Consider the following 20,799-nt stretch of genomic DNA (forward strand, 5'->3'; position numbering starts at 1 on the left):
GATAAATCGAGAGAGAGGTGACAACTTTAATGAGACGCTGAATATCGTGGTCTGGTTGATGGCATGGCATGTTATATACGACTTGTGTTGTGACTTCAGAACGACTAGCTGATCGGGGATAGTGCGCGTCGACTGGGGTGGTATGAATGTCGGGCTAATCGCTTTGTGGTTTGTATGACGTACATGTGTGACGCGTCCGCGACACATGATTGTAAACATTCGATGGAGGCGAAATGCAATAACGCCCGTGTGCTTGCGTTGTAGTGCACGTTAAAGAACCCCAGTTGGTCTTGGTCAAAATTAATCCGGAGCCCTCCACTACGGCGTGCCTCATAATCAGAACTAGTTTTGGCACGTAAAACCCCAGAAAGAAGAAGAATGATTGTAAACAGGCTCCCCAGGCAAATATAGTACCAAGCTTCAAACGCGGATTCAAAAGTACTACGTGCGCCAATCAGCCAATCTCGAATACATCCGCTCCCGCTTTACAAAGGGGGAGTGCACAGGTCTATCTATCTCTAGGACCACTCGGCACGGCTGACGTTTTTCAAAACATTACGAATTTTAGGAGACCGGTAACCCGTTTCCCAGTGTGGATGCAGCACGCGGCACGGACTTGGCTCAATACGCGTTGCATGGACAGAGCGCCCGGAAACGGCTGCAATGTGCACGACTAAATATCACATGCTCGGACCCTTAAAACTCTCACCGAACTTTTCCAGAGACAGTATTATCTCTCTCTCGCTCGACGAACGTGCCACGTGGCTACGTTGACTCAAAGAGGCATACCCGAACTCGTCAGGACATTTATGCATTTTGTCATCGCGGATCTGCAAAGTAGGAGCGTATAGGAGTCCCAATAAGACCACTCGGCAAAGTTGACGTCTCTTCGTGTTGTAACCCTGTTGGCTCGAGGCAGAACATCTGTGGGCCAAGAAAGGCGAAGTCTCTCGAGCAGCAATCAAGCATACTGGCCTTTGCCCTGACAAGAGCTCGCCGCCTCTGAGTTTATCTCTGCACTCCAAACGTTAGGGAGTTTTAGGAAACCGAGAACCTCTCTCCCAGTGTGGCTTACGGTACGGGTTTGATACTATGTGTACTGGATGGGCCTGCATGCCGAGAGCCAGAAATAAGCTGCGTGCCCCGCGCCTGAGGAGCCACCGGATGCTCGGCACGCTAGAATTCTCTAACTTTGCGAGGGACCGTCTTACCCGTGTCTCTCGACAGACGAATTATGAGGCTACGAAAGGTTACAGGGTGACTTAACCATGCAGAGGCACACCGGAAATCTCCTTGACATATCTGCATTTTGCTATCGTAGAAACGAGGCCGCGCGGCTTCCCTCGATGCAAAATGATTTCGCGTCCGGCACGAGCAGCGAGACTCGGAGAGCAGCTCTCTAAACAGCATCCACCGATTAAGCAAGTAAAGCCTGCACGACCATATACATTTCGCCGCACTCGCACAAACCCGCACGCTGAGTCGTGCAGCAACGATGCCGCCGCCTCACACTCCCAGCTGCAGCTCAGTGCTTCCGCTGACGGCAAATGTGTAGCCATCCAAGCCGGCCAATCCAGGTGCTCTATGTCGCAAGTTCTGATAGCTCGCCATTTTCCCGTATTGCCGCGCTGCCTATATATACTACGGTGAAGTGGTATCTTGTTTATGAGAAGTGTACACCGAATCGCAGAAAAAAGATAAGAAACAAACTAAACGCGAAATGTATAGAGGAAGCAGCTCGCCTGCACGGGTGGCGAGCCGAGCGCGTCTCTTATCGCAACGTCGACGTCCCCACGACCGACCCTCCGCCCCCTTTTGGTGACCTCCCTCTCCCCGTCCACCGTCGCCTACTCCTCTCAACCGCGGTCTTGGCGCGGTACTTCTCCATTGCGTTTTTATTGTGTTTTTATCGCGCTTCTTCTGCGGTCATGAACGACATTTCTTCTCTGTTGTTTTCGTTGACTTTTTGTTGTTCTTTCTCTCGCAAATGCTCTTCCCGCCTTATTTAAGTTGCCGACCGAAAGTCGCATGTCCAAGAGACATAAATTCTCGTGAGTGCGGGGTATAGAGAGAGGTCAGGAAAAAAGAAAAAAAAGCCGCGCCGTTGAGATTATCGCAAACCGGTCGCGTAGTATAGAGAAGGGGGGGGGGGGGGGGGGGGGCTGGCTGTCGAAATCACGTGACACTCGGTCCCGTAGTTGCTGCGACTCCGCGCCGTGCGTATATAGCTATTGCTAAACAGAAGAGAGCAAAGTCACAAAAGAAACCGACGGATGAGGGCGTACCTCAAAGCTGAACTGCGCGGCGAGCAGCTAAACTATAGCTGAACCTTTTGAGCAGGCGTTCACCGAGAAAGGCAGCGACGCACGGTTCCACCGTGTACCACCGGTTGTGACACGAAAGAGCAGCGTTGCGATCGAATGCAGATCGCCGCGGTATTGATTTATACTCGCCGCCCCAACAGGCCGACAGGCCGGCCGGATCTGTGCCCGCGCGGAGCGAAAATGAAATACAACGGAAGGCCCCAGAGAGGAACGAGTTATCGCGCCAAGTCGGCGCAGCCAGCCAGCCTGCCCGCGGGCCTGCCCGCGTGGTTAGATCGAGTTCGTCGTGGAATCAATTCAGGGGGAAGCATCCATAGGACGCGGCGGCAGCCGCGGCGGCGCTATACAACGACAATCCGCCAAAGGTATAGACAGACAGAGAAAAAGAAAGAGAAGATATAAATGGCGAGCGCGGGACAGATTTAAATCGAAGAAGACAGGGGCGTTTAAGCAGTATCTTGAGCCACACGGGGATTTCTGAAGAAAAAAATAGAAAGGGGGGTGGGGGGGGGGGGGGTGGAAGAGGAACAACCACAGATGTATACTTTGTCTCTTTTTCTGCGTGGCTGTCGCAAGGCAACGCAAATGCTGCAGCTGTCCACTATAGGCCGAGAGGCTTTGAATTATACGAGTCGCCGCGACGGATTAGCGATTCGTGGTCGGAATGCCTGATCGCGACGAAGCAGTGTCGCCTGTCCCCCCCCCCCCCCCCCTTTTTTTTTTTTTTTTGCAGGATATAATGCATGCAGTGCAAAGCGCCGCGCACGACGTGGGAATAGAAAATTAGACTCCATGTTCTTCGTAGCAAGCTACACCGTTATACAAGCTGCGCGGCCGCCTTTACTCTGTGTTACTACAACTTATATAGCATGCACGCGGCATGTATAGGCGGAGCATCCGCGAGACCGGTACGAGTTGTACAGCGGGTGCCAAGAAAAGTGTCGATTGAGAAGAAGCTCGGCTTGCTCACTGCATCGGCCGTTGCCGCCCTAAAGACGACGATTAGCTGGTAGACGTCTTCAGGCATCTCGGCGATTCTGTTGAGCGCATTCTCATCGAAAGTTCACAATATGGCGAGCAGCGAGAGATCGTTTGCTGTCGTCTCAATGTTTTATACAGACGCGTTCTTAACCTGCATGTAAAGGTCATGTACCTCTCTCACAAAGCCTATACCTGATATGTTCTTCTGGGCAACTAACCTTATTACAGGTACCTGATCGTAACTATAGGCCGGGATAATGTAACGATTCCAATCCAATTCCTTTCCTTTTCGCACTTCACCAGTGGACCTTATGCCCAGCCTTCATTATCAGCAGGACCGGCCGCTCGTGAGCACGCGGTGACGCTATGAAAGGAATTGAATAGCATCGAGCGACAAGAGAGAGAGAAAGGTAAAGGAAAGACAGGGAGGTTAACCAGAGATTATCTCCGATTGGCAAGAATCCTTACATCATAACGGCCCTGATTGCGCTAAGCATGGAGGAGCTCTCATAATTATGTTCTTTTGGACTTGAATAGATATACCTGATTGTGACATCGTACGAGCTACACATGCCGTGCGCATGCGGCTGGTGAAAACGCACTTCACTGGCTGCCCCCTTTATGTTCTTGCTGCCGGATGCCCGATGCTACCGGCCAATTATCCCATTCCCTAAACCGTCTCCCTTTTTACGATTATTCCTAACCCGTCTGCCTTCCCCAGGCCTAACACGTCTGTCGTTCCCGAGTTTGGCGATGAACCTCCTCCGAAATAAAATACTTTATTCATTCATTCATGTCCACTGAAAACGGAAAATACGCTGCAATTTGACACTTCTGCATGGTGAACAACTCTTTTTCATATGCGTCAGTACTCAGGCTTATGTGACCTCTTACAGGCCTCGAAAGGGGAGGTGTCTGATGTGAGTTAATTGGAAGTGAAAAAGAAAGTGAGCACATTGAATACACTCTGTAAACAATGAGTGAACAACCAAAGGAAAACGCCACGTCCGCGAGCCCTTTCATGTAAGGGCACTGGGGTCGCGATGGACGATGGCGTCCTCCCGCGATCGAGGCGAGAGCGCGCGCTCACGTAGCCTCCGACCATCGCCTCGCTCCACCTGGGTTGCCCCCGCGCCGAACACACTTCTGAGGGCGCGCGTTCTTCTCCGCACAACATCGACGGCACGCACAGACCGGCGGCGTGGAATCATGCCGTGTACCGCCGCTGCCGTAGTACACACCGAACGACGCGGCGCATTCGCGGCACGTCTCCGAGACGTGTTGACAGCGGGCCGCTAACCTCACCTCCCCCCTCATACGCACGCCCGTGTGTACTTATATATATATACACCCGGCTTTGGCTCACGAGAGGAGCCGCCAGAGCAGTCACTCGGCCGCACACACACGCACGTACACGGAGGGACGCGGTAGCACGTACGCTGCGCGTGCCCCTTCAACGCAGGGCTGCCCCCTCCCTTTTTGCAAAGGGGGCATTCTCCGCCGCGCGACCACCGAGCATCGGCGGCTACGCACGTTTCCACGACGCGGCTTCCGTACAGCCCGTCGCGCAAGTGAGACCACGACGGTACATGCAGTTTCCTACAAAAATAGCTAGAGGGAACTGCTGAGATATTTCAGCTATACCACGGTAACGACGGTTAGTGCATGCCTTATCGTCGTGCTTGTGGCATCAGACGTTCTTGTGACGATATTTATTACTCATCTTTCTAAATTTCCAAGCAATCGTACATTGCCAATCACGGCAAGACAATTAGTTTCGGCACACGTGCGTATTCATTGCAAATTGTTTCACTTTTAACGTAATATTATGTTGAAGATGATCAATTTGCCAAGTCACAAAGTCGTTTGAAAGCAGAAGGACGACAGCGAAGCGAAGCAACAATGGTCGATGATAGAAGAAAATTCGACGGTTTGCTCAGCACACGAACCTTATGCGGAGTTGTCCCGGACTGCGCTCATCAAGCCGCCACTACCTGTCGAAGGCGGGGCTACACTTAAACCACCCACCTGACCACCATAATGTTGATCTATGGTCCGCACCATGGATTCCTGATGGACTTCATCGAACGCAAGAAATTATACATATACGTGTGACATGCATGGTTCACGCGTTTTATGCCGTAGGGCAAACTTTCGAATGAGAAAAAAAAAGTATACGCCGTTCGAAGTCTTGACGCATAAATAGAGAAGAAAGTAGGACTAAGTTGATGCGTATTCCATGATTGAGACATATTTAAGTATAGCGCTAAAAAGACGTAAGACGGGAACGTGTCCCGCGTTCTTCTCGTTCTCGTCTTCCGTCTTTCAATTGAGTGCTAGTTAAATACGTCCCAATTCTGGAGGTCTTGACGACGACGCGAGGGTCACGTGTGCCGCATACCCGAATGAGCCTTCGCACACGTCATGAATTGCGACGGAGAGACACGTCGCGCACTATATGCCTGTGCACGCGGGTGGAGTGCGTGGCGCGGTTTGGCTGTGAGTCAAAAGCAGCGAAAGCGACACGTGCATGCTCTTCTGAGCGTGGTATAGGCGCAAGGACGAACACGTCGGGCTCCAAGCATCATGGAAGCCCTCCAACATTAATGACCCTTCGAACAAATACCTTCTCTTGATTTTCATGCAAATTCTTACAAAGTTATACGTCATGCCAAGGAGTACCTCTATTAGTAAAATCTTGAGAGCCCGTGTCGAATCAATGCGTTCTGCACAGTTACTCACAATTGGAGTAAGGCAAACGATAAATATACGCACGTGACATGTTAATCTATAGCGTGCATGGTGTTCAGTGCGATTCAACTATTGGTCGTCAGTCTTTATTGCGGTAGTGCACAATGTCTGAGTCCTCCGAGAAACAAGTTTGGCCCTGATCTTCTTCACCGACAAACAATAATTTGTGTGGTTTCTCTTTTATTTTCTGGCACGAATAAAGGCAGACAGATGTTTAAACTGGTGGTCACCACGCAAGTCTAACCTATAATTCAGCGTTCTAGTGTTCCTCGAGTGCACCCAGCAACTGGGGCCCTGCTTTAGCACTAGCACAGCATATACTCCAGATCCCGGCACGGCACCCACTCCTGAAACTGACGACGCCGATCGATACGGCCAGTAAAAAAATAATAATAATAAAAGAGAAAAGAACGAAAGCCCGGAGGAGACAACGGCGCGATCGGACACCCAGGACACGTCGGACTCGGGAGAGAGACCGTTCCGTCTGCTGCGACTCGTTCGCTCGCATACACGCACGCACATACACTCGCAGGAAACCGTATAAGCAGCTAGGGGCGAGGGTACAAATAACAAGAAATTCGTTACGAAGGTGGGGGAAGGGTGGATGTGGGGAGGGGGATGACTTGACGCGAAGAAAGCAAAGTTTAGCACGAGAAAGACCAGGGATAAACAAATAAACAACAAGAAAAGAAGTAAAGGTACAGAACATCCTGGGCGAAGGGCCACTGACGATGGAGCTAGAGTCGGCCCGAGTACCGCAGCTCGAGCGGGAGTCGTGCCGCTGGCGCGCGCGCCGTCGTGAGAGAGGCTTGCGAGTCACGTCTACTGCAGCGCGAGCGAGCGACCGGCGGCGGGTTCCATCGTCAACAAAAATGACGGAAAGCGGGTTTTCCGTTATGTCAATGCGACGCGAGCAGCAGAGAAAAGCCGCGGTCGAGAGAGATGCGCATTGTGTGCGTCGCGGCTCACGGATCAGTTGAGCGTCAGCGCCATCGTGAGCAATGCGAGAGTGACTCAGCCAACTTGTTTCGAATCGGGGATTACTTGGGATGTGTGGATTCGAATCTGACACGTTGATATGTAATAGGTAGCTCGGCTGTTAAACATTTAGTCTCACTGAACCCTTCCGTGCGGGGCATGCGTATCACCGTGACAGTAGCCACCCAGTTCGCGTTATGGATATTTGGCGTGTAGCCACACCAGTGCACTCAAACAAGTGCAGTTAGTTCATAGATTACGATGTACTCGTCGCGCATACGTGCCGGTGTCCTTCGCCAAAGGCGATTATAGTGACCTGCGCGTTTCTGCTAAGTGCGGTTGAAACGGGCACCTACTGCGTAAACAAGGCGCTTCGTGCGGTTGAATCCGTTTATTTCGCATTGTTGAATCATCCTCTCCTGTTGTAATTTCCATACCTCCTTTCGTCTGTGCCCCCCTCCCTCTTCCACCCAATTTGCGCATAGCAGGTCGCGGCCTCTCTCGCAAGACCAACCTTTCCATTCTTCGTACCAATAAAGCTTCTACCTCTCTTCTATAAAAAAAAAAAAGAAAAAAAAAGGAAAAAAAAAAAAACTTTATAAAACCTGGGGACGAAAAGTTCATCTGCGGAAGCAGTGCGACGTCCATAATCTAACTCGCACTGCGAGATTCAAAGAAGCGAGGGAAAGGTCCTGCCAACAAAGAAAGTTCGCGCTCCTTAATGAATGGGGGGAGGCACGAAAACAAAGGGTGGTGCCGCTGATTCGTTGGCTCAGCTTTAAAACATTGCTATCACAGAGAGCACCGTTCCGACTCCGGTGCGCGAGCGACGCGTCTCTCGATTCGCCACACTCGGCTGCTTATAACACTAATTTATCGCCGACGGCCCGGACAACACACGGGGGTGAGGCGCCGTTTTCTTCGACGTTGTCGGCGCGCAGCGCCATGTAGGTATGCGCTACCGGTCGTTCTTCCAAAGCGGGTACAGCTCTCATCGCTCTAGACCGCAAAAAAAAAAAAAAAAAAAAGACAGGGAGAGAGGGATAGAGACAAGAAGGAAGGGTAAGCGGCGGGTGAGAAAAAGAACGCTGCGAGGCGCGGCCACAAATTTCCCGGCAGCGCCGTCACCAAAGACAATAGCGGGGGACACGGCGGGACCTTTTGTTTTCCAAAGCCATAGAGTCCGAAAGCGAAGAGACAGCTACCCTTTCTCCTCCTCGCTACTCTCTCACACACTTCTTCCTTCTCCAGCGCTCTTTGCTTTAAACAAAAATATTTATTTTATTTTCTAACCCAACCTCCTTCCTCATTGGAGGCGTTGTCCGTCTAGATTCATTGTCTCCGGCCCCCGTATGGCAGCGAGCTGCGCAGAGTGGCGGTCGCGCGAACCTGCAGAGTGGCACCGGACGTGCCGAGCGAACACCGAGCGCGGTTCAACTCTCCGCCGAACGGAGGCGCCTCTCTCTTTGTTGAACCTTTTTATCTGCGAGGCCAGAAGCGTAGATGAGAGCCCGCTGCTTTTGGTGGTTCCAGTGGTCAAGCTCGCAGCCGCAGACACTGCCACATTACGGGCTCAGTGCGCCGAGGCCGTAGGCGTCGTCTCCGGGCGACTCTCTTCACTTAGCGCGCAGAGTGTTGTTTGTCGTAACGCCCGGCAGCCCCTGGGGAAGGGCTCGTGAAAGGAATCTGAGAGGGAGAAGGCAGTCTGAGGGGCCTTTGTGGCTACACCCTCACCGAGTTGCGCTTAACAGTTTGGGAGCGATACGGCGCCTGCAGTGGATACCGTGGAGGTCCGCAGCTTACAAGTAGCAGGTTAGGTGGAGGACGGAGGTAGGCAAGGGGCAGGAGGGGTCGACGAAGTGTGAGTCTAGTGACTGACTCACTACGTTGACCGAGGCTGAGGTCATTAAAGAACGAGTGGTAAAGGAACAAAAAAAGTACACGAGACAAAGTCGCCCAGAAAAAAATAACATAAAGAACAATTAGGAGCGACGCGGGGATTCGAGCAGCGACCCCTACTCCCCCTTCCGGACGCAGTCAGCCCTTCGAGTGGAAGCCCCCCCTTCAGCTACGAACTTTCGCTTCCCCGGCGCGAGAGATAAGGTGGTTGTTGGAAAGAGATGGAAGCGCAATCTTTGTAAGCACCGGAGCACAAAGCGGTCGTTACGAATTGCGAGCTGGTCGCTGGCTCGATTCCCTGCCGCCGGCAGCCGAATTTCGATGAGGGTTTAAAGGCAACACCTCTTGTGCACTTAGATTAATAGAGAGGTTTAGATTAGGGGGACGCAAGGGTAAGGGTACCCTAGCACTTGGGGCACCCTAATCTAAAACTCTCTAATGAAGTGCACGTTGACGGACCACAGATGGTAAGACTTCATCCAGAGCCCTTCTCTTTACTCTCACAGAAGCCATTATAAAAATTATGCTGTCTTTCTGTTGACTTTTTGTGGCTTTCAACAGACTTTCTGATGAGATGTAACTAAGAAAGAGAGAGAAAGCAAGAAGAGGAAAGGCAGGGAGGTCAACCAGATGAGCGTCCGGTTTGCTACCCTACGCTGGGGGTAAGGGAAATTGAGAATAGAAAGAGGAAAAGAGGAAGAGAGAGTGAGCACTGATTTAAGCAAAACCTTCTGTGTCCTTTGTTGTTTCGCGCTGTCATCACAACTATGTACGTAATACCATCGTAAGGATCGTAACAGCGCAAACAAGACACGGACAAAAGGAAGGAAAATCGACAACACAGGGTAACACAGGGTCCGTGTCTTGTTTGCGCTGTTACGATCCTTACGATGAATTCCAACCAACTGGCCCAAATTGTCGTCTTGTTATGTAATACCAACACGCCAAACGCATGGTTCTTTCAAAGCCCACGTGTTTCTTTTGGAGACTAAAACAATAAATAACTCAACTGCTGGCTTTTTATGTGTCTAATGAAATTGGAGCGGCAATTCCGATGTACAGGTCAGAAAGACTTCACTTGTTCAGACAATATACACACTCGGGCGGCACGCTAGAGACACACTTGCACACCGGTCGTCGGTTATTTCGGCACCGGTTTCATTTGTGAAGTGTCCTGCGCGTGCAACTCGAAGCACTCACCCCCTTAACCTTAATCCATTCCAATCACGCCTGAACACTTTTAAATTTCCATATTTCCCGTCAACAGTCAAACTCTGGAATTGCCTTCACGTCTCACTTCGACAGTTACCTCCCGCACAATTCGCGAAAGAAATCTATCACATCTCTCATTAGTTCTAAGACCTGCTGGTGTACTCTTTATTTTTTGTACCTTTGAATACGTGCCTTTCTTTACACGCAACATTGTTTGTACTGACCATGCACATATGTAACATGCTCTACTGATTGTATGCTGTATAATGCTTGATTTTACCTATTTAGGCTACTTATGTACCCACCCCTGCAATGTCTCACACTGAGACGGCAGTATTTGTAAATAAAATAAAATAATGTTAAATTAACCTGAATCCGGGGTATAGAGGGGCGCATTTACAAAATAGCAGAGTTAGCTAAGTCTTATCGAGAGCAGAAGATTAGCATGATTGAAAAGAAGAACGAAAGACAGCTGACGACCCCATCTCGACCTTCTTGCACTAAAGCTCCATGACGTCATACATTTCGTTCTTTTCCTTTTCTACTCTATAAGTTAAAAAAAAAAGAATTGGCGCATCTCATTTGCAAGGACACTAAATTAAGCTCAGTCTAGAACCTTTATTACCTTTTAAACGCGCGAAAAGGACCAGATATATATGCGAATAATACAGCGAAATCCCTGACGTCAATATGATGCCATGTGCGTTGCAGCTTCATTTGGAAAACGGTCTAGAATCCAGCCGGTTCAATGCAGTCCGGAGAGCTTCACGCTCGACGTCGCACTGGGGACAGAGACATAAGATGTGTGCAATCGTTCCTATAGTTCCGCAAGAGTCACACGTGGGCGTATCCCCCGTTCCAATGCGGAACGAGTAGGCCTGTGTAAATGCCAGCCCGAGCCACAGGTGGCACAATACTGTCGCCTCAGAGCGGGGAACATTTGATGGCACTTGTACCTTGTACAGGCTTCTCAATAAACCAGCCGGGCACAGAATGTTGACAACGCACAACTATATCCCTCTGCACAGAATGTCCCGAGGTGCGTTTGTATGATCAACTTAAGAAACGCTATCCAACCAGACAAGAACGGTGCCCTGTTCAAAGGAACATAATCATCAAGATGAACAGGACACGAAAAACGGTGTGTAAAACTTCCGTACAGAAACGGGCTCTCTACGGACGGATGCATGCAAGCGCTTCGGGTCATGTTCACAAGGGAGCAGACATATTCGTGGCGGCACCGAGATACGGTATCCCACCATGTGTGTGTGTATGTGTGTGTGTGTAAGTAAGTGCATCACTGTGTGTGTGCGTGACCGGCTTCCCAGCGCCTATACGCACCGACTCCACGGGCTTCTGAACAACCCAGGCGAGGAGTATATATACCCATGGCGTATACGAAACAGCGGAGAGCGGTACTCCGGCGCTTCTTGCATTTTGTATTACACTGCCTCCACACCGACGTCGTGTGCACTGTAGACAGCCTGGCTGATTACACCGGTGCTGCAGGGTGGAGGGGGCAAAAAGGGCCGAACCTCCCCTACTCTCGCTCAGATATTTCGATCCGGGAGCCTGAATTTTCTTCGTATACCCTTACCGATCTCCATTTAGCATTTCTTTGCGTCTTGTTACTGTAGTCTTTTGTTTCAGCTCGCCCATAGAGTTCCAAACGAAGTGCGCGCTGTACAATACTGGGAGCCATACACTATCCGCTACGCCGCCTCCAGCGAGATTTGATTTCCAAGGAGCGTGACTCCCATACGGGGCGGCGGCGAGCGAGCGAGCGCCGCAAAGAAAAGAAGCAGCGCGACTACGCTACGCGAACATCAGAAGCAGCCAGGGATAAGACGTGGTTCTTTCAGTGCCACGGAACGGACCAACCCGAGAGAAGAAGCGTGTATCTCAAAAACGCTGCCGATTGCGGCGCAGAGAAGCAGTAAACTAGTACTACCTTACAGCACCGGGTAGTACTAAAGGTAGTACGACCTTTAGCGATTTAAGCCATGCTGAGTAAGTAAGTCGGAAGGATTTGGCTCGAAAGCTAAACTTGGAACTCGACTGGAAGGGCGTGTTTCCAACAAAACATTTGCCTCAATTAGGTCCGCAGATGTAAGTATAATGCCACTAGCCATAGAAGCTCATAGACACTAATGCTTCTCTCTAGCCCTCTTTTCTGGATTACGGCAGCGTTATTCGGGTCGCATGTTTCGTTATAGAGACGCAGTTCGTGCGCAGTTCATTCATCAGATATCACCCAAAGCTAGGAGAAAAGCACGGAAGAAATGCCGACGGCGTCACCACTTACATGACCATGGAGGAGTCCAGGTACCTGCAAAAAGAACAAAAGTAAAAATTAGCGAGAGGTAAAACGCGTAACAAGGAAACTAAAAAACAGAATAGAAACGCGAGCTATATAGTCACTCTCGTTTAACGCGGATTCTGTGCTCAGCATTCTCCACTCACAACAAGCGATAAAGAAAAGGTGTCCCCGCTTTAGCTGGGAGCTTTTCCAGCAATTTTCTTTGTTCATTTTCTAGCAGGCACCGTCGTCATCGACATTAGCACACACATACTTCAGCAAACAGCGCAACAACGGGACACAGAAAAGGAGCACACGACACAGGCGCTGTTCTTGCGCTGTTTGCTGAAGTATATGTGTTCGTGCCAACAAGCCCGTCTAGCCACCAGCACACAATTGCAACCGCACGCACAATTCACGTTCACTTATTTAGAATCAAAGGAAAGAAAATGCGGACAGGGCCAAGTCATAGTCAGAATGAAATGAAGCTATAGTTTCTCATATTTAAAAAATGGCAATCATGAAGCTTTGCGTCTTTACCTCCATATTCATCTTCATCCCTTTATTAAGGGATGACCTCTGGGACAGGGAGGCGCGCGCTGAAGGTCTCAGAAGCCATGCTTCATACGTTCTTTGTGACGCAGATTTCAACGTCAACATGCTACGGCCCTCCCTCGGAGGAGCTTCCCCTCTTTCGAGAGAATACGTCTGCATTAATCGCTATCCTGGCGCGTACTCGTATAAACGATACCGAAACGTGGAGTTTCAGAAGTACGCTACTCTTGTGCAGGGTCCAGAAGAGAATCTTTCGGCAACATACATTTTCGATATACGCTATATAGCGTTCAACGGACCTCGTTGGGACGAAAACTCGTTTGCGCTCTTTCAAAAGCCAATCATTATACGTCTATCAAAGAAAATCATCCGCGCATATATGACCGTTTCAAGCTCCGCGGATGTCCACTGAACTTCGCCCTTCAAGTCCACCGCAAGTTTTCAGCCGGCTTCCGAGGTCACACCGCTCACTCGTCTCAGTAATGGGACGGGTCCGGCGACTGCGACCTGTTATTTCGACCACTTCATTATACTTCACCAAATCCTCCCAACTCCGTCGCCCCCCCCCCCCTTTTTTTTTTTTTTTTTTTTTGCTGTTCAGTATATTAATATTCTTCTTTTTCTTTTTAGTTAGTTTTTTCTTGCCGAACTGACGTGAATGCGCACACGTTTTCTTTCACACGTGCTTCGATTTAGCGCACCGCCTACTGTTAGATGAAAAAAAAAAAAAAAAAACGTAGAAACCCGTGCCTTGCCCGCTGTCCTGTCTCCATCCATTTTGCTTCTGCGTGGTCTCTTATCCCAGGCACCCGTAAAAGCAAAACAACATACAGTGCAACGGAACAACGCAAGGACCTTAAAGAGAGTGCGCGCTCATCTCATGCACTCAGTGTATACACCTAGTGCGAGAGCCAGCCCGGTGCGTCGTAAAGAACGGCCAGGGCGTATACTATCGTTGCAGACATGTTGCGCTCTCTGCCTGGCTGGCCACACACTGTTTCCGGTGATGGCCGTGAAAAGTCACACCGTGGCACGCACAGTTGTATAAGCTTTGAGGGCATGGAAGGGAGGAAATGCTGCGTGGAAGCGCGTCTGCGCTCTTTTTTCCCCTAGCAACGCCCATGAGTCTCCGGAGGAGCCAGCGCGGACAGACCGCGGGCACGCGAATTCGCTGGGCCGCCAAATGGACGCGTAGCACGAAGAGAGATATATTACTGTACAGCCGTGGAAGACATGCCGGTTTTGCGCCCTATAGTACGCCGTCGAAGTCGCTTTCGACCAGGAATACGCCGACTCGAGAAAGCTCGGAAGGCAGGAGAAGGGATATCAGGGAGTGTTGTACTGATCTATCTATCTATCTATCTATCTATCTATCTATCTATCTATCTATCTATCTATCTATCTATCTATCTATCTATCTATCTATCTATCTATCTATCTATCTATCTATCTATCTATCTATCTATCTATCTATCTATCTATCTATCTATCTATCTATCTATCTATCTATCTCATTCGAATAGTTCATTCATTCATTCAGCGCCGAAAGCGCTGCCTGCAGTAAAGTCCTTCCGTCACCGCCTTGATCGTTTCGTTAAAGGCGTCAGCCACGCAAACGCACGCACCCAGCGCGGGCCAACCTGCCCGCGCGTGCGTTGCAAGCGCGTCAAATGGCAGCGCGGCACGCAGCCGGCAGCAAACCCCGAGTGAATGGTGCGGTTACGCGTCAAGCGGCCTGCGTTCGCCCGTGACAACAACGCGCAGGCGATCCATCCGCGCTGCCCGGTAAACGACGCGGCGTCGGAGACTTCGTGCCGAACGCGTGGAGCACGTAGTATAGACACGAAAAAAGAAAAACGAAGAAGGCGCAGGTTGACAGTGGAAGGTTAAAAAGCGTTTGCGGTCAGCCAGGCATTCAGCGCTGTTTGCGTGCGAGAGTCATAGTTGCTGCTGCTTGTTGCTGAAACTTACACTTCCTGGAGCAGTGGGTTGTGTGAATCGAAGCCACTTCCGTTATGCATGGTGTACATAGAATAAAAGGATACTTTTTTTTATTATTCGCATATAGCATGAAGAAGCTAAAAGGGATTACATTTTTTTTTCTTTTATTTTCCTGAACACTCAGGACTGAGAGTTTAACGGCCTCCAACGGGTGTCGCTATGGGAGGCTGCGTAGGTAGAATAGGCGGCATAGCTCTGAACTAAGATATACGCTATATAAGCAGACGGAGCTTTCATAAAGGCGGATATTTTTGATATTTTAAAGATAAGCGGAGGTTTTCCTATCTTAAAAGATTGTAATATCTGCACGAGTTTGGATGTTCCGAATATGTTTCGCCAGACCTAATGTTGACCAATCGGCGTAAAATCTATACAGAAGCGGCCCTTTGTGACTGCGGCGCCTGATCTCATGTAAACTGCACGAATAACATGGCGCCTAGCGCTGAAGCTAAGTGTATTGACGCTGTTAATAATGTTAATAACATCAATGCTAACTCCATGCCTGATGAAAAATAACCAAAAATCCAAATTTTACGCTGCTCTTATTCAACGTAAAACAGCGGCGGTTAAAGTCTATGATCATGAAAATGAGGACCTCTAGAAAATTTTGCAGTGCAGTGTTAAGAGTCAGAGTGTCGGCGATCATAGTGGGTGCTGCTGCGAAAAAGATTTATACTTACTCTTTGAAAACAAATCAGGTTTTTCCCAGGTATTGGAGATTCGCAGGAGTGGCCTCCGTTCATCAGCGCACTTCGAATATATATTATATTCTTAAAGCAAAGCTTTCTTTGCCCATACGCTCCCAGGTTTGATGTATATAGCTGCTGTATGCTGCGGGGTCGGTCGGTATCTCGAAGGAGTGTTTGTGGATATATATATATATATATATATATATATATTATATATTATATATATATATATATATATATATATATAGAGAAGAGAGAGAGGAGAGAGGGGGAGAGGAGAGAGAAGAGAGAGAGAGAATAAAGAAAGAAGATATTCCTACGTAAAACCTGAACGATACCTCTATAGAGCACATCGGACTCTTGATGAAATAGCACACTATAGTAATCAAATGGTTCTTTGATGTATGTAATCTTTTTTGATGCAGCCATTCGGTATGATGCACTGGCGGTGTACCCGTTCGTGGCCAATACTCCGGAATGGTCATGTCCAACTGTGACACAAGAGGTACCAGAATCTATAAATGACACCTCTCATCACCAACCATCCTTCGATAAGCGTCATACACCTTCTTCGTCATTGTGACGTCGCTGCGTATACGTCATTACGTCTCACACTGCCCGTCCGTTTAATTTGGTGTTTGCCTTTCGGCATAGCTGGTGGGCAGTGTAGCGCATGAACATAAAAATTTCATGATAATAGAGATGCGATTTTTGTGGTAGATAAACAACCATTGCCTGAGATTATATATTGCATTCGGTGAAAAAAAAATCATATATGTACGCATCGCCGTTAGTTGCACAGCACTTAATTAACCGCTTATCTAAAGCATCGCTTCACATAGATTCAACAAGTACGCTGGATCTGCGTAATTTTTGTTACTAATATTGTGTTTTCATTGTCTTTAATTTATTTTTATAGGCAAGTTTATATTTTCCCGAGAAGTGAAACGAACCGGAAGCGCGCTGCTTCCAACCTCTTCAGTTGGACCCCAGTTAACGATATACTTACATTACCTGCTGTTCATGTTGACAATGATGAGGGATGAATAAGTATCTTTCTCGGCGCAACGTCATTTTCCCAGTTGGCCGTCGGAACTTGCGCGATAATCAGATGTTAACACTGTCATTACCTAACGTTCACGAGTGAAGATGTCAAATAGTCACTTTAGTTTATCGCGGTAAGGAAGCCAGACACTACCTGAAGCGTATACTAATTAGGGGGTATCGCGAAACTGCACCAATTTCGAAATGTTCGCACGCAAGCTCGCGCCGGGATGCGCATATACATAGACGTGCTGCTGAGCACCAGCTCGTCGGTTCAATTCCCGCGGCAGCCGCATTCCAATGAGGGTGGAATGTAAATGCGCTCGTGTATCGTTCTTCGGGTGCATGTTCAACAATCCCACGTGGTCAAAATTATTCCGGAGCCATACGGCGACACTATTAGCCCTGTGCTATCGGTGCTAACGATAACCTCCCTGCTTTTTATTCTTATCTCTCTCTAAACCCCGTCAATCAATAACTTATTCGGGTGACCATGGACGCACGGCAAAGAGAAACAATAAATCAGTTTATATTGATCGAGTATTCTTTCGAAACTCAATGGTCGTTAATTTCGCTGTAAGAGGTTCCAAGACAAAATGAGAGTCGAAATTCGACTTTTTTTTTTTTTTTTCTGCCGAAACCTTACCGTCGGTACGTCAGTGTGACGTCACATGCTACAACGTATTTTTTTTTTTTTTTTTGCTTTTTTTCTCGTCTGCTGTTCTTGGATTTTGTCATCCGAAAGTTCTTGGATTTTGCAATATACACTCTTTGGCTGCCTTAGAATACACTGTAGTCGTCATACACTGTAACGTGCATTGCAGGCGTGTGTCTTCAATTTGAAATTTTATTTACGCCCGATTCTAGAGCTCACACGAATATACAAGAGTGAACGATTACGTTAAAATTAGAATCCTAAGAGTTTGGATCTGCGCCTAGACGTTCCCCGTTTTCCGTGACGTCATTGATTTTGATAGCGCATCCTCCTTCCTAGCTAGTTATTTGTTGACAAAGATGGATGTGGGGATGCGCGACGCAGGCCTCCTATCTGGAGGACAAGAACAAGTGGGACGGCGCTCTTAGAAGCCGCGAGCTGCAAGACCAACTCTGGGCTGTCCAGAAGGCCCGCGAAGCGGCGGAGAGCCTAGGGCTCCCCGTCCCGACGTGGGAGGTGCCCTCTACACCTTGACGAACAGTCTGGTGTCCTTCAGGACCGTTTTTGAAAATAAAGTTTAACCACCACCACTACCATGGATCACGCTACATCTTGTATGAGTCGAAGACTCAGCGTGAAAACTTGTGAGAACATTTTGCACAAAGAACGAACCAAACAGAAGAAAGTTACACTTTGAAATTAATGATGTACCACTGAAGTGTAGGAAGCGGTGATTTTGGCGCGAAATCCAAGAAATCGAATTACGGCCTTAATTTTTTTCTCTCGATGGCAATCAATCCCGTTCCACCAAATGAATAAAAGTTTATCTTAGGACTAAAGTTTCCAGTCTGAACTGTTTCTCTATTTTATTGTCATTTGAAACAATCCAAGGTGGTTTAAAACTGGTTCGAAGCTATCCACTGTTGCGTCTAACCAGATCATATACCGTATATCAGATTATACAGCTCTGGGATGTAATTTATTGCTTTTGACTTAATTGCGGTTGAGGTTAGGAAGCCCGTGATCAATAAACTTGCATATATACAATCGCCAACCCGATTTCTCTGTTCTGACAAATTCACTCTTCTGCCCAGACGCAAGCGCGCTGACACGTTGATCGGGAAAGCTGGCAGAAGTAAACCGTAATTGGTTATACACATAAAAATAAAACATAAGACCCCCTCCTCCTCCTCCTTCACACACACCCACACACACGCGTACGAACAACCCCACACACGCAGACACCCCCTCCCCCAATCCCACCAAACACACACACGCACACACGCACGCGCACAGAAGCACGCAAACACACAGGTAAATTTAAAACGCTCGTCGGCAGGTTGCTCAATACATTTGGTTCTGCGTGAAAGCGCGAGTTCGCGGCATGATTGAGAGGAGTAAAGTACCGCCCCTCCCCTTCTCCTGTTTGCTTAAGCATTCGCGCTCGCATGTGCGCGCTTCTTGCATCATGCAAGCGCAAACTTTCCTCGTTTGAAAGCGTTTCGTTCTCCGAAGGAAGGCCCAACGCGGCAGCTGCAGCGTCGTTCGCCCCCCGACAGTCTACGGACTACGCCTGTCCGGCATGCGTTCATACACATTCCCGCCCATCGGCGTGCCCATTTAAAGCGGACAGTCTAATTTCCCCTTCCTGTCGATCTTTATTTATTTTGTTATTGTTGCACTTTTGTATCGCCGCACCTCATTTCTAATTGCTATTTCTTTGTTGTGCTCGTGTGGTTTCTTTCTTCTCGCGAATGTTGAGACGTGACTACCCGTTCACAGCCTCCTTCTTACCTTCGCTCTTCCGACTTATAAGCGTTGGCATTCCAGAGACTGTTCTGACAGATAGGTATAGTTCTAGCACATACGCGAAACGTATGCTGAGGCGTAGCCGCGTACCGAAATACCGTAATACGTATCCGGGATTATTATTATTATTATTATTATTATTATTATTATTATTATTATTATTATTATTATTATTATTATTATTATTATTATTATTATTATTATTATTATTATTGGCATACCTTATCAAGCAGGGTGGTGACAAATAGTCATCTAGCCTCTCTGAATTAATCAGGTATGCTATACATGCTTTTGATTCTCGCATTTTGTATACATCTCCTTAATCTTTTTTTCTCTTCCTTAAAGCTTCTCTATCTACCTGGTACCGCTACCTATGCCTGTAACGGATCCACTCGTATCAACCTCTTCCCTGCTTTTTTTTTCACCAATACTCTAAACGTCTCTTGCTTATCTCGACTGCAGACCGGTTGATGCTTCCGTCCACTTTAAATCCAAGCGCTTCTGGAAGGTGTACGTTACCTGCGGGTCTCACTGGATGAATCCCTTCGCATTCCATTAGGATGTGCTGAGTGGTCTCCGAACATTTTCTTCAGCAGACACATGCCTCACCTTGTCGGGAATATTTTCCAATCAATAAACTTCTTCTTGCTCCAGTATGTTCTTGGCCTTAGGCAACCAGCTCGAGCCTCAAATAGCAAGACACTGCCTTTTGTGTTATCGTACAGATTTTCGCTTCTAATTTATTTATTGCCATTCTTGTAAATCTCCATGGTATGTTTTGTTTCCATTTTTTTTTTTTTTTTTACATCCAATTTGCTGTCTCTGTTTCTATCATTTCCTTTTTGGTGGCTCCTGGTTGTCTATTTACACTTTCTTGACCTCTTCCTCCATTCTGTGTCCCCGCTTTCGAGGTACAGATACTTGTGCACTTCAGCCGCCCATTTATTTTCATGCATGATCCTGAGTCTTTCTTCAAAACTAATCTTACTCTGCGCTTCTCTCACTTCAAAAGAGGCCCAACTCATGTCACCCTGCACTGTCTCATTTGCGGTTTTACCGTTGGTTACCAAAGCAACCGGCCTACCGATCTTTGGTTAACTTCCAACCTCGACAATATATCCGATTTGAAGCACAGAATGGCATTTGAGAACGTTAGAGCTGGCACGTGCCATTACACCTTTCCAGATTGCACGCACTGCATCATATTTATTGTAGCCCCAAAGTGGTCTGTTTCATTATTCCGGCATTCCGCTTAACTTTTATTTTCAGATTATCTTGTTGGGTGCTTGAGTATTTCCTTCGTTTATGTATACTCCGAGGCACTTATATTGCTTGACTACGGGTACGACTAGATGTAGAATCGACACCACGTCTCTTCATTAAACATCGTAATTATTCCCTATTTCTCTTTAAACTTTGTCGCTGCGTCGCCACACATATTCGCAAGTCTCTGTAAGTCTCTTGCATTGTCCGCTAAAGCACTATGCCGTCCGCATACATCAGTCCAGGGACCTGCCGTTGCACCATTTGTGAATTACGCATGTATGATAAATCAAACTCTAATTCACTGTTTTCCAGTAGTCTTTCTATGCCCTTAAGGTA

The 20,799-nt window shown here is 48.2% G+C and overlaps 1 protein-coding gene across 2 annotated transcripts in view; it reads right to left on the reverse strand.

The window, feature by feature from the left end:
* LOC119457470 (protein trachealess-like) overlaps positions 1–20,799 on the reverse strand; it is a 405,858-nt gene that overhangs the window by 300,226 nt on the left and 84,833 nt on the right. For both annotated transcript variants that reach the window (XM_037719036.2, XM_037719037.2), the window contains exon 3: positions 12,451–12,474. In XM_037719036.2, the coding sequence (XP_037574964.1) occupies positions 12,451–12,474 (24 nt within the window). The remainder of the gene's footprint in view (positions 1–12,450; positions 12,475–20,799) is intronic.

This window comes from Dermacentor silvarum, chromosome 7 (assembly GCF_013339745.2).
Source record: "Dermacentor silvarum isolate Dsil-2018 chromosome 7, BIME_Dsil_1.4, whole genome shotgun sequence".
Lineage (NCBI taxonomy): Eukaryota > Metazoa > Arthropoda > Arachnida > Ixodida > Ixodidae > Dermacentor > Dermacentor silvarum.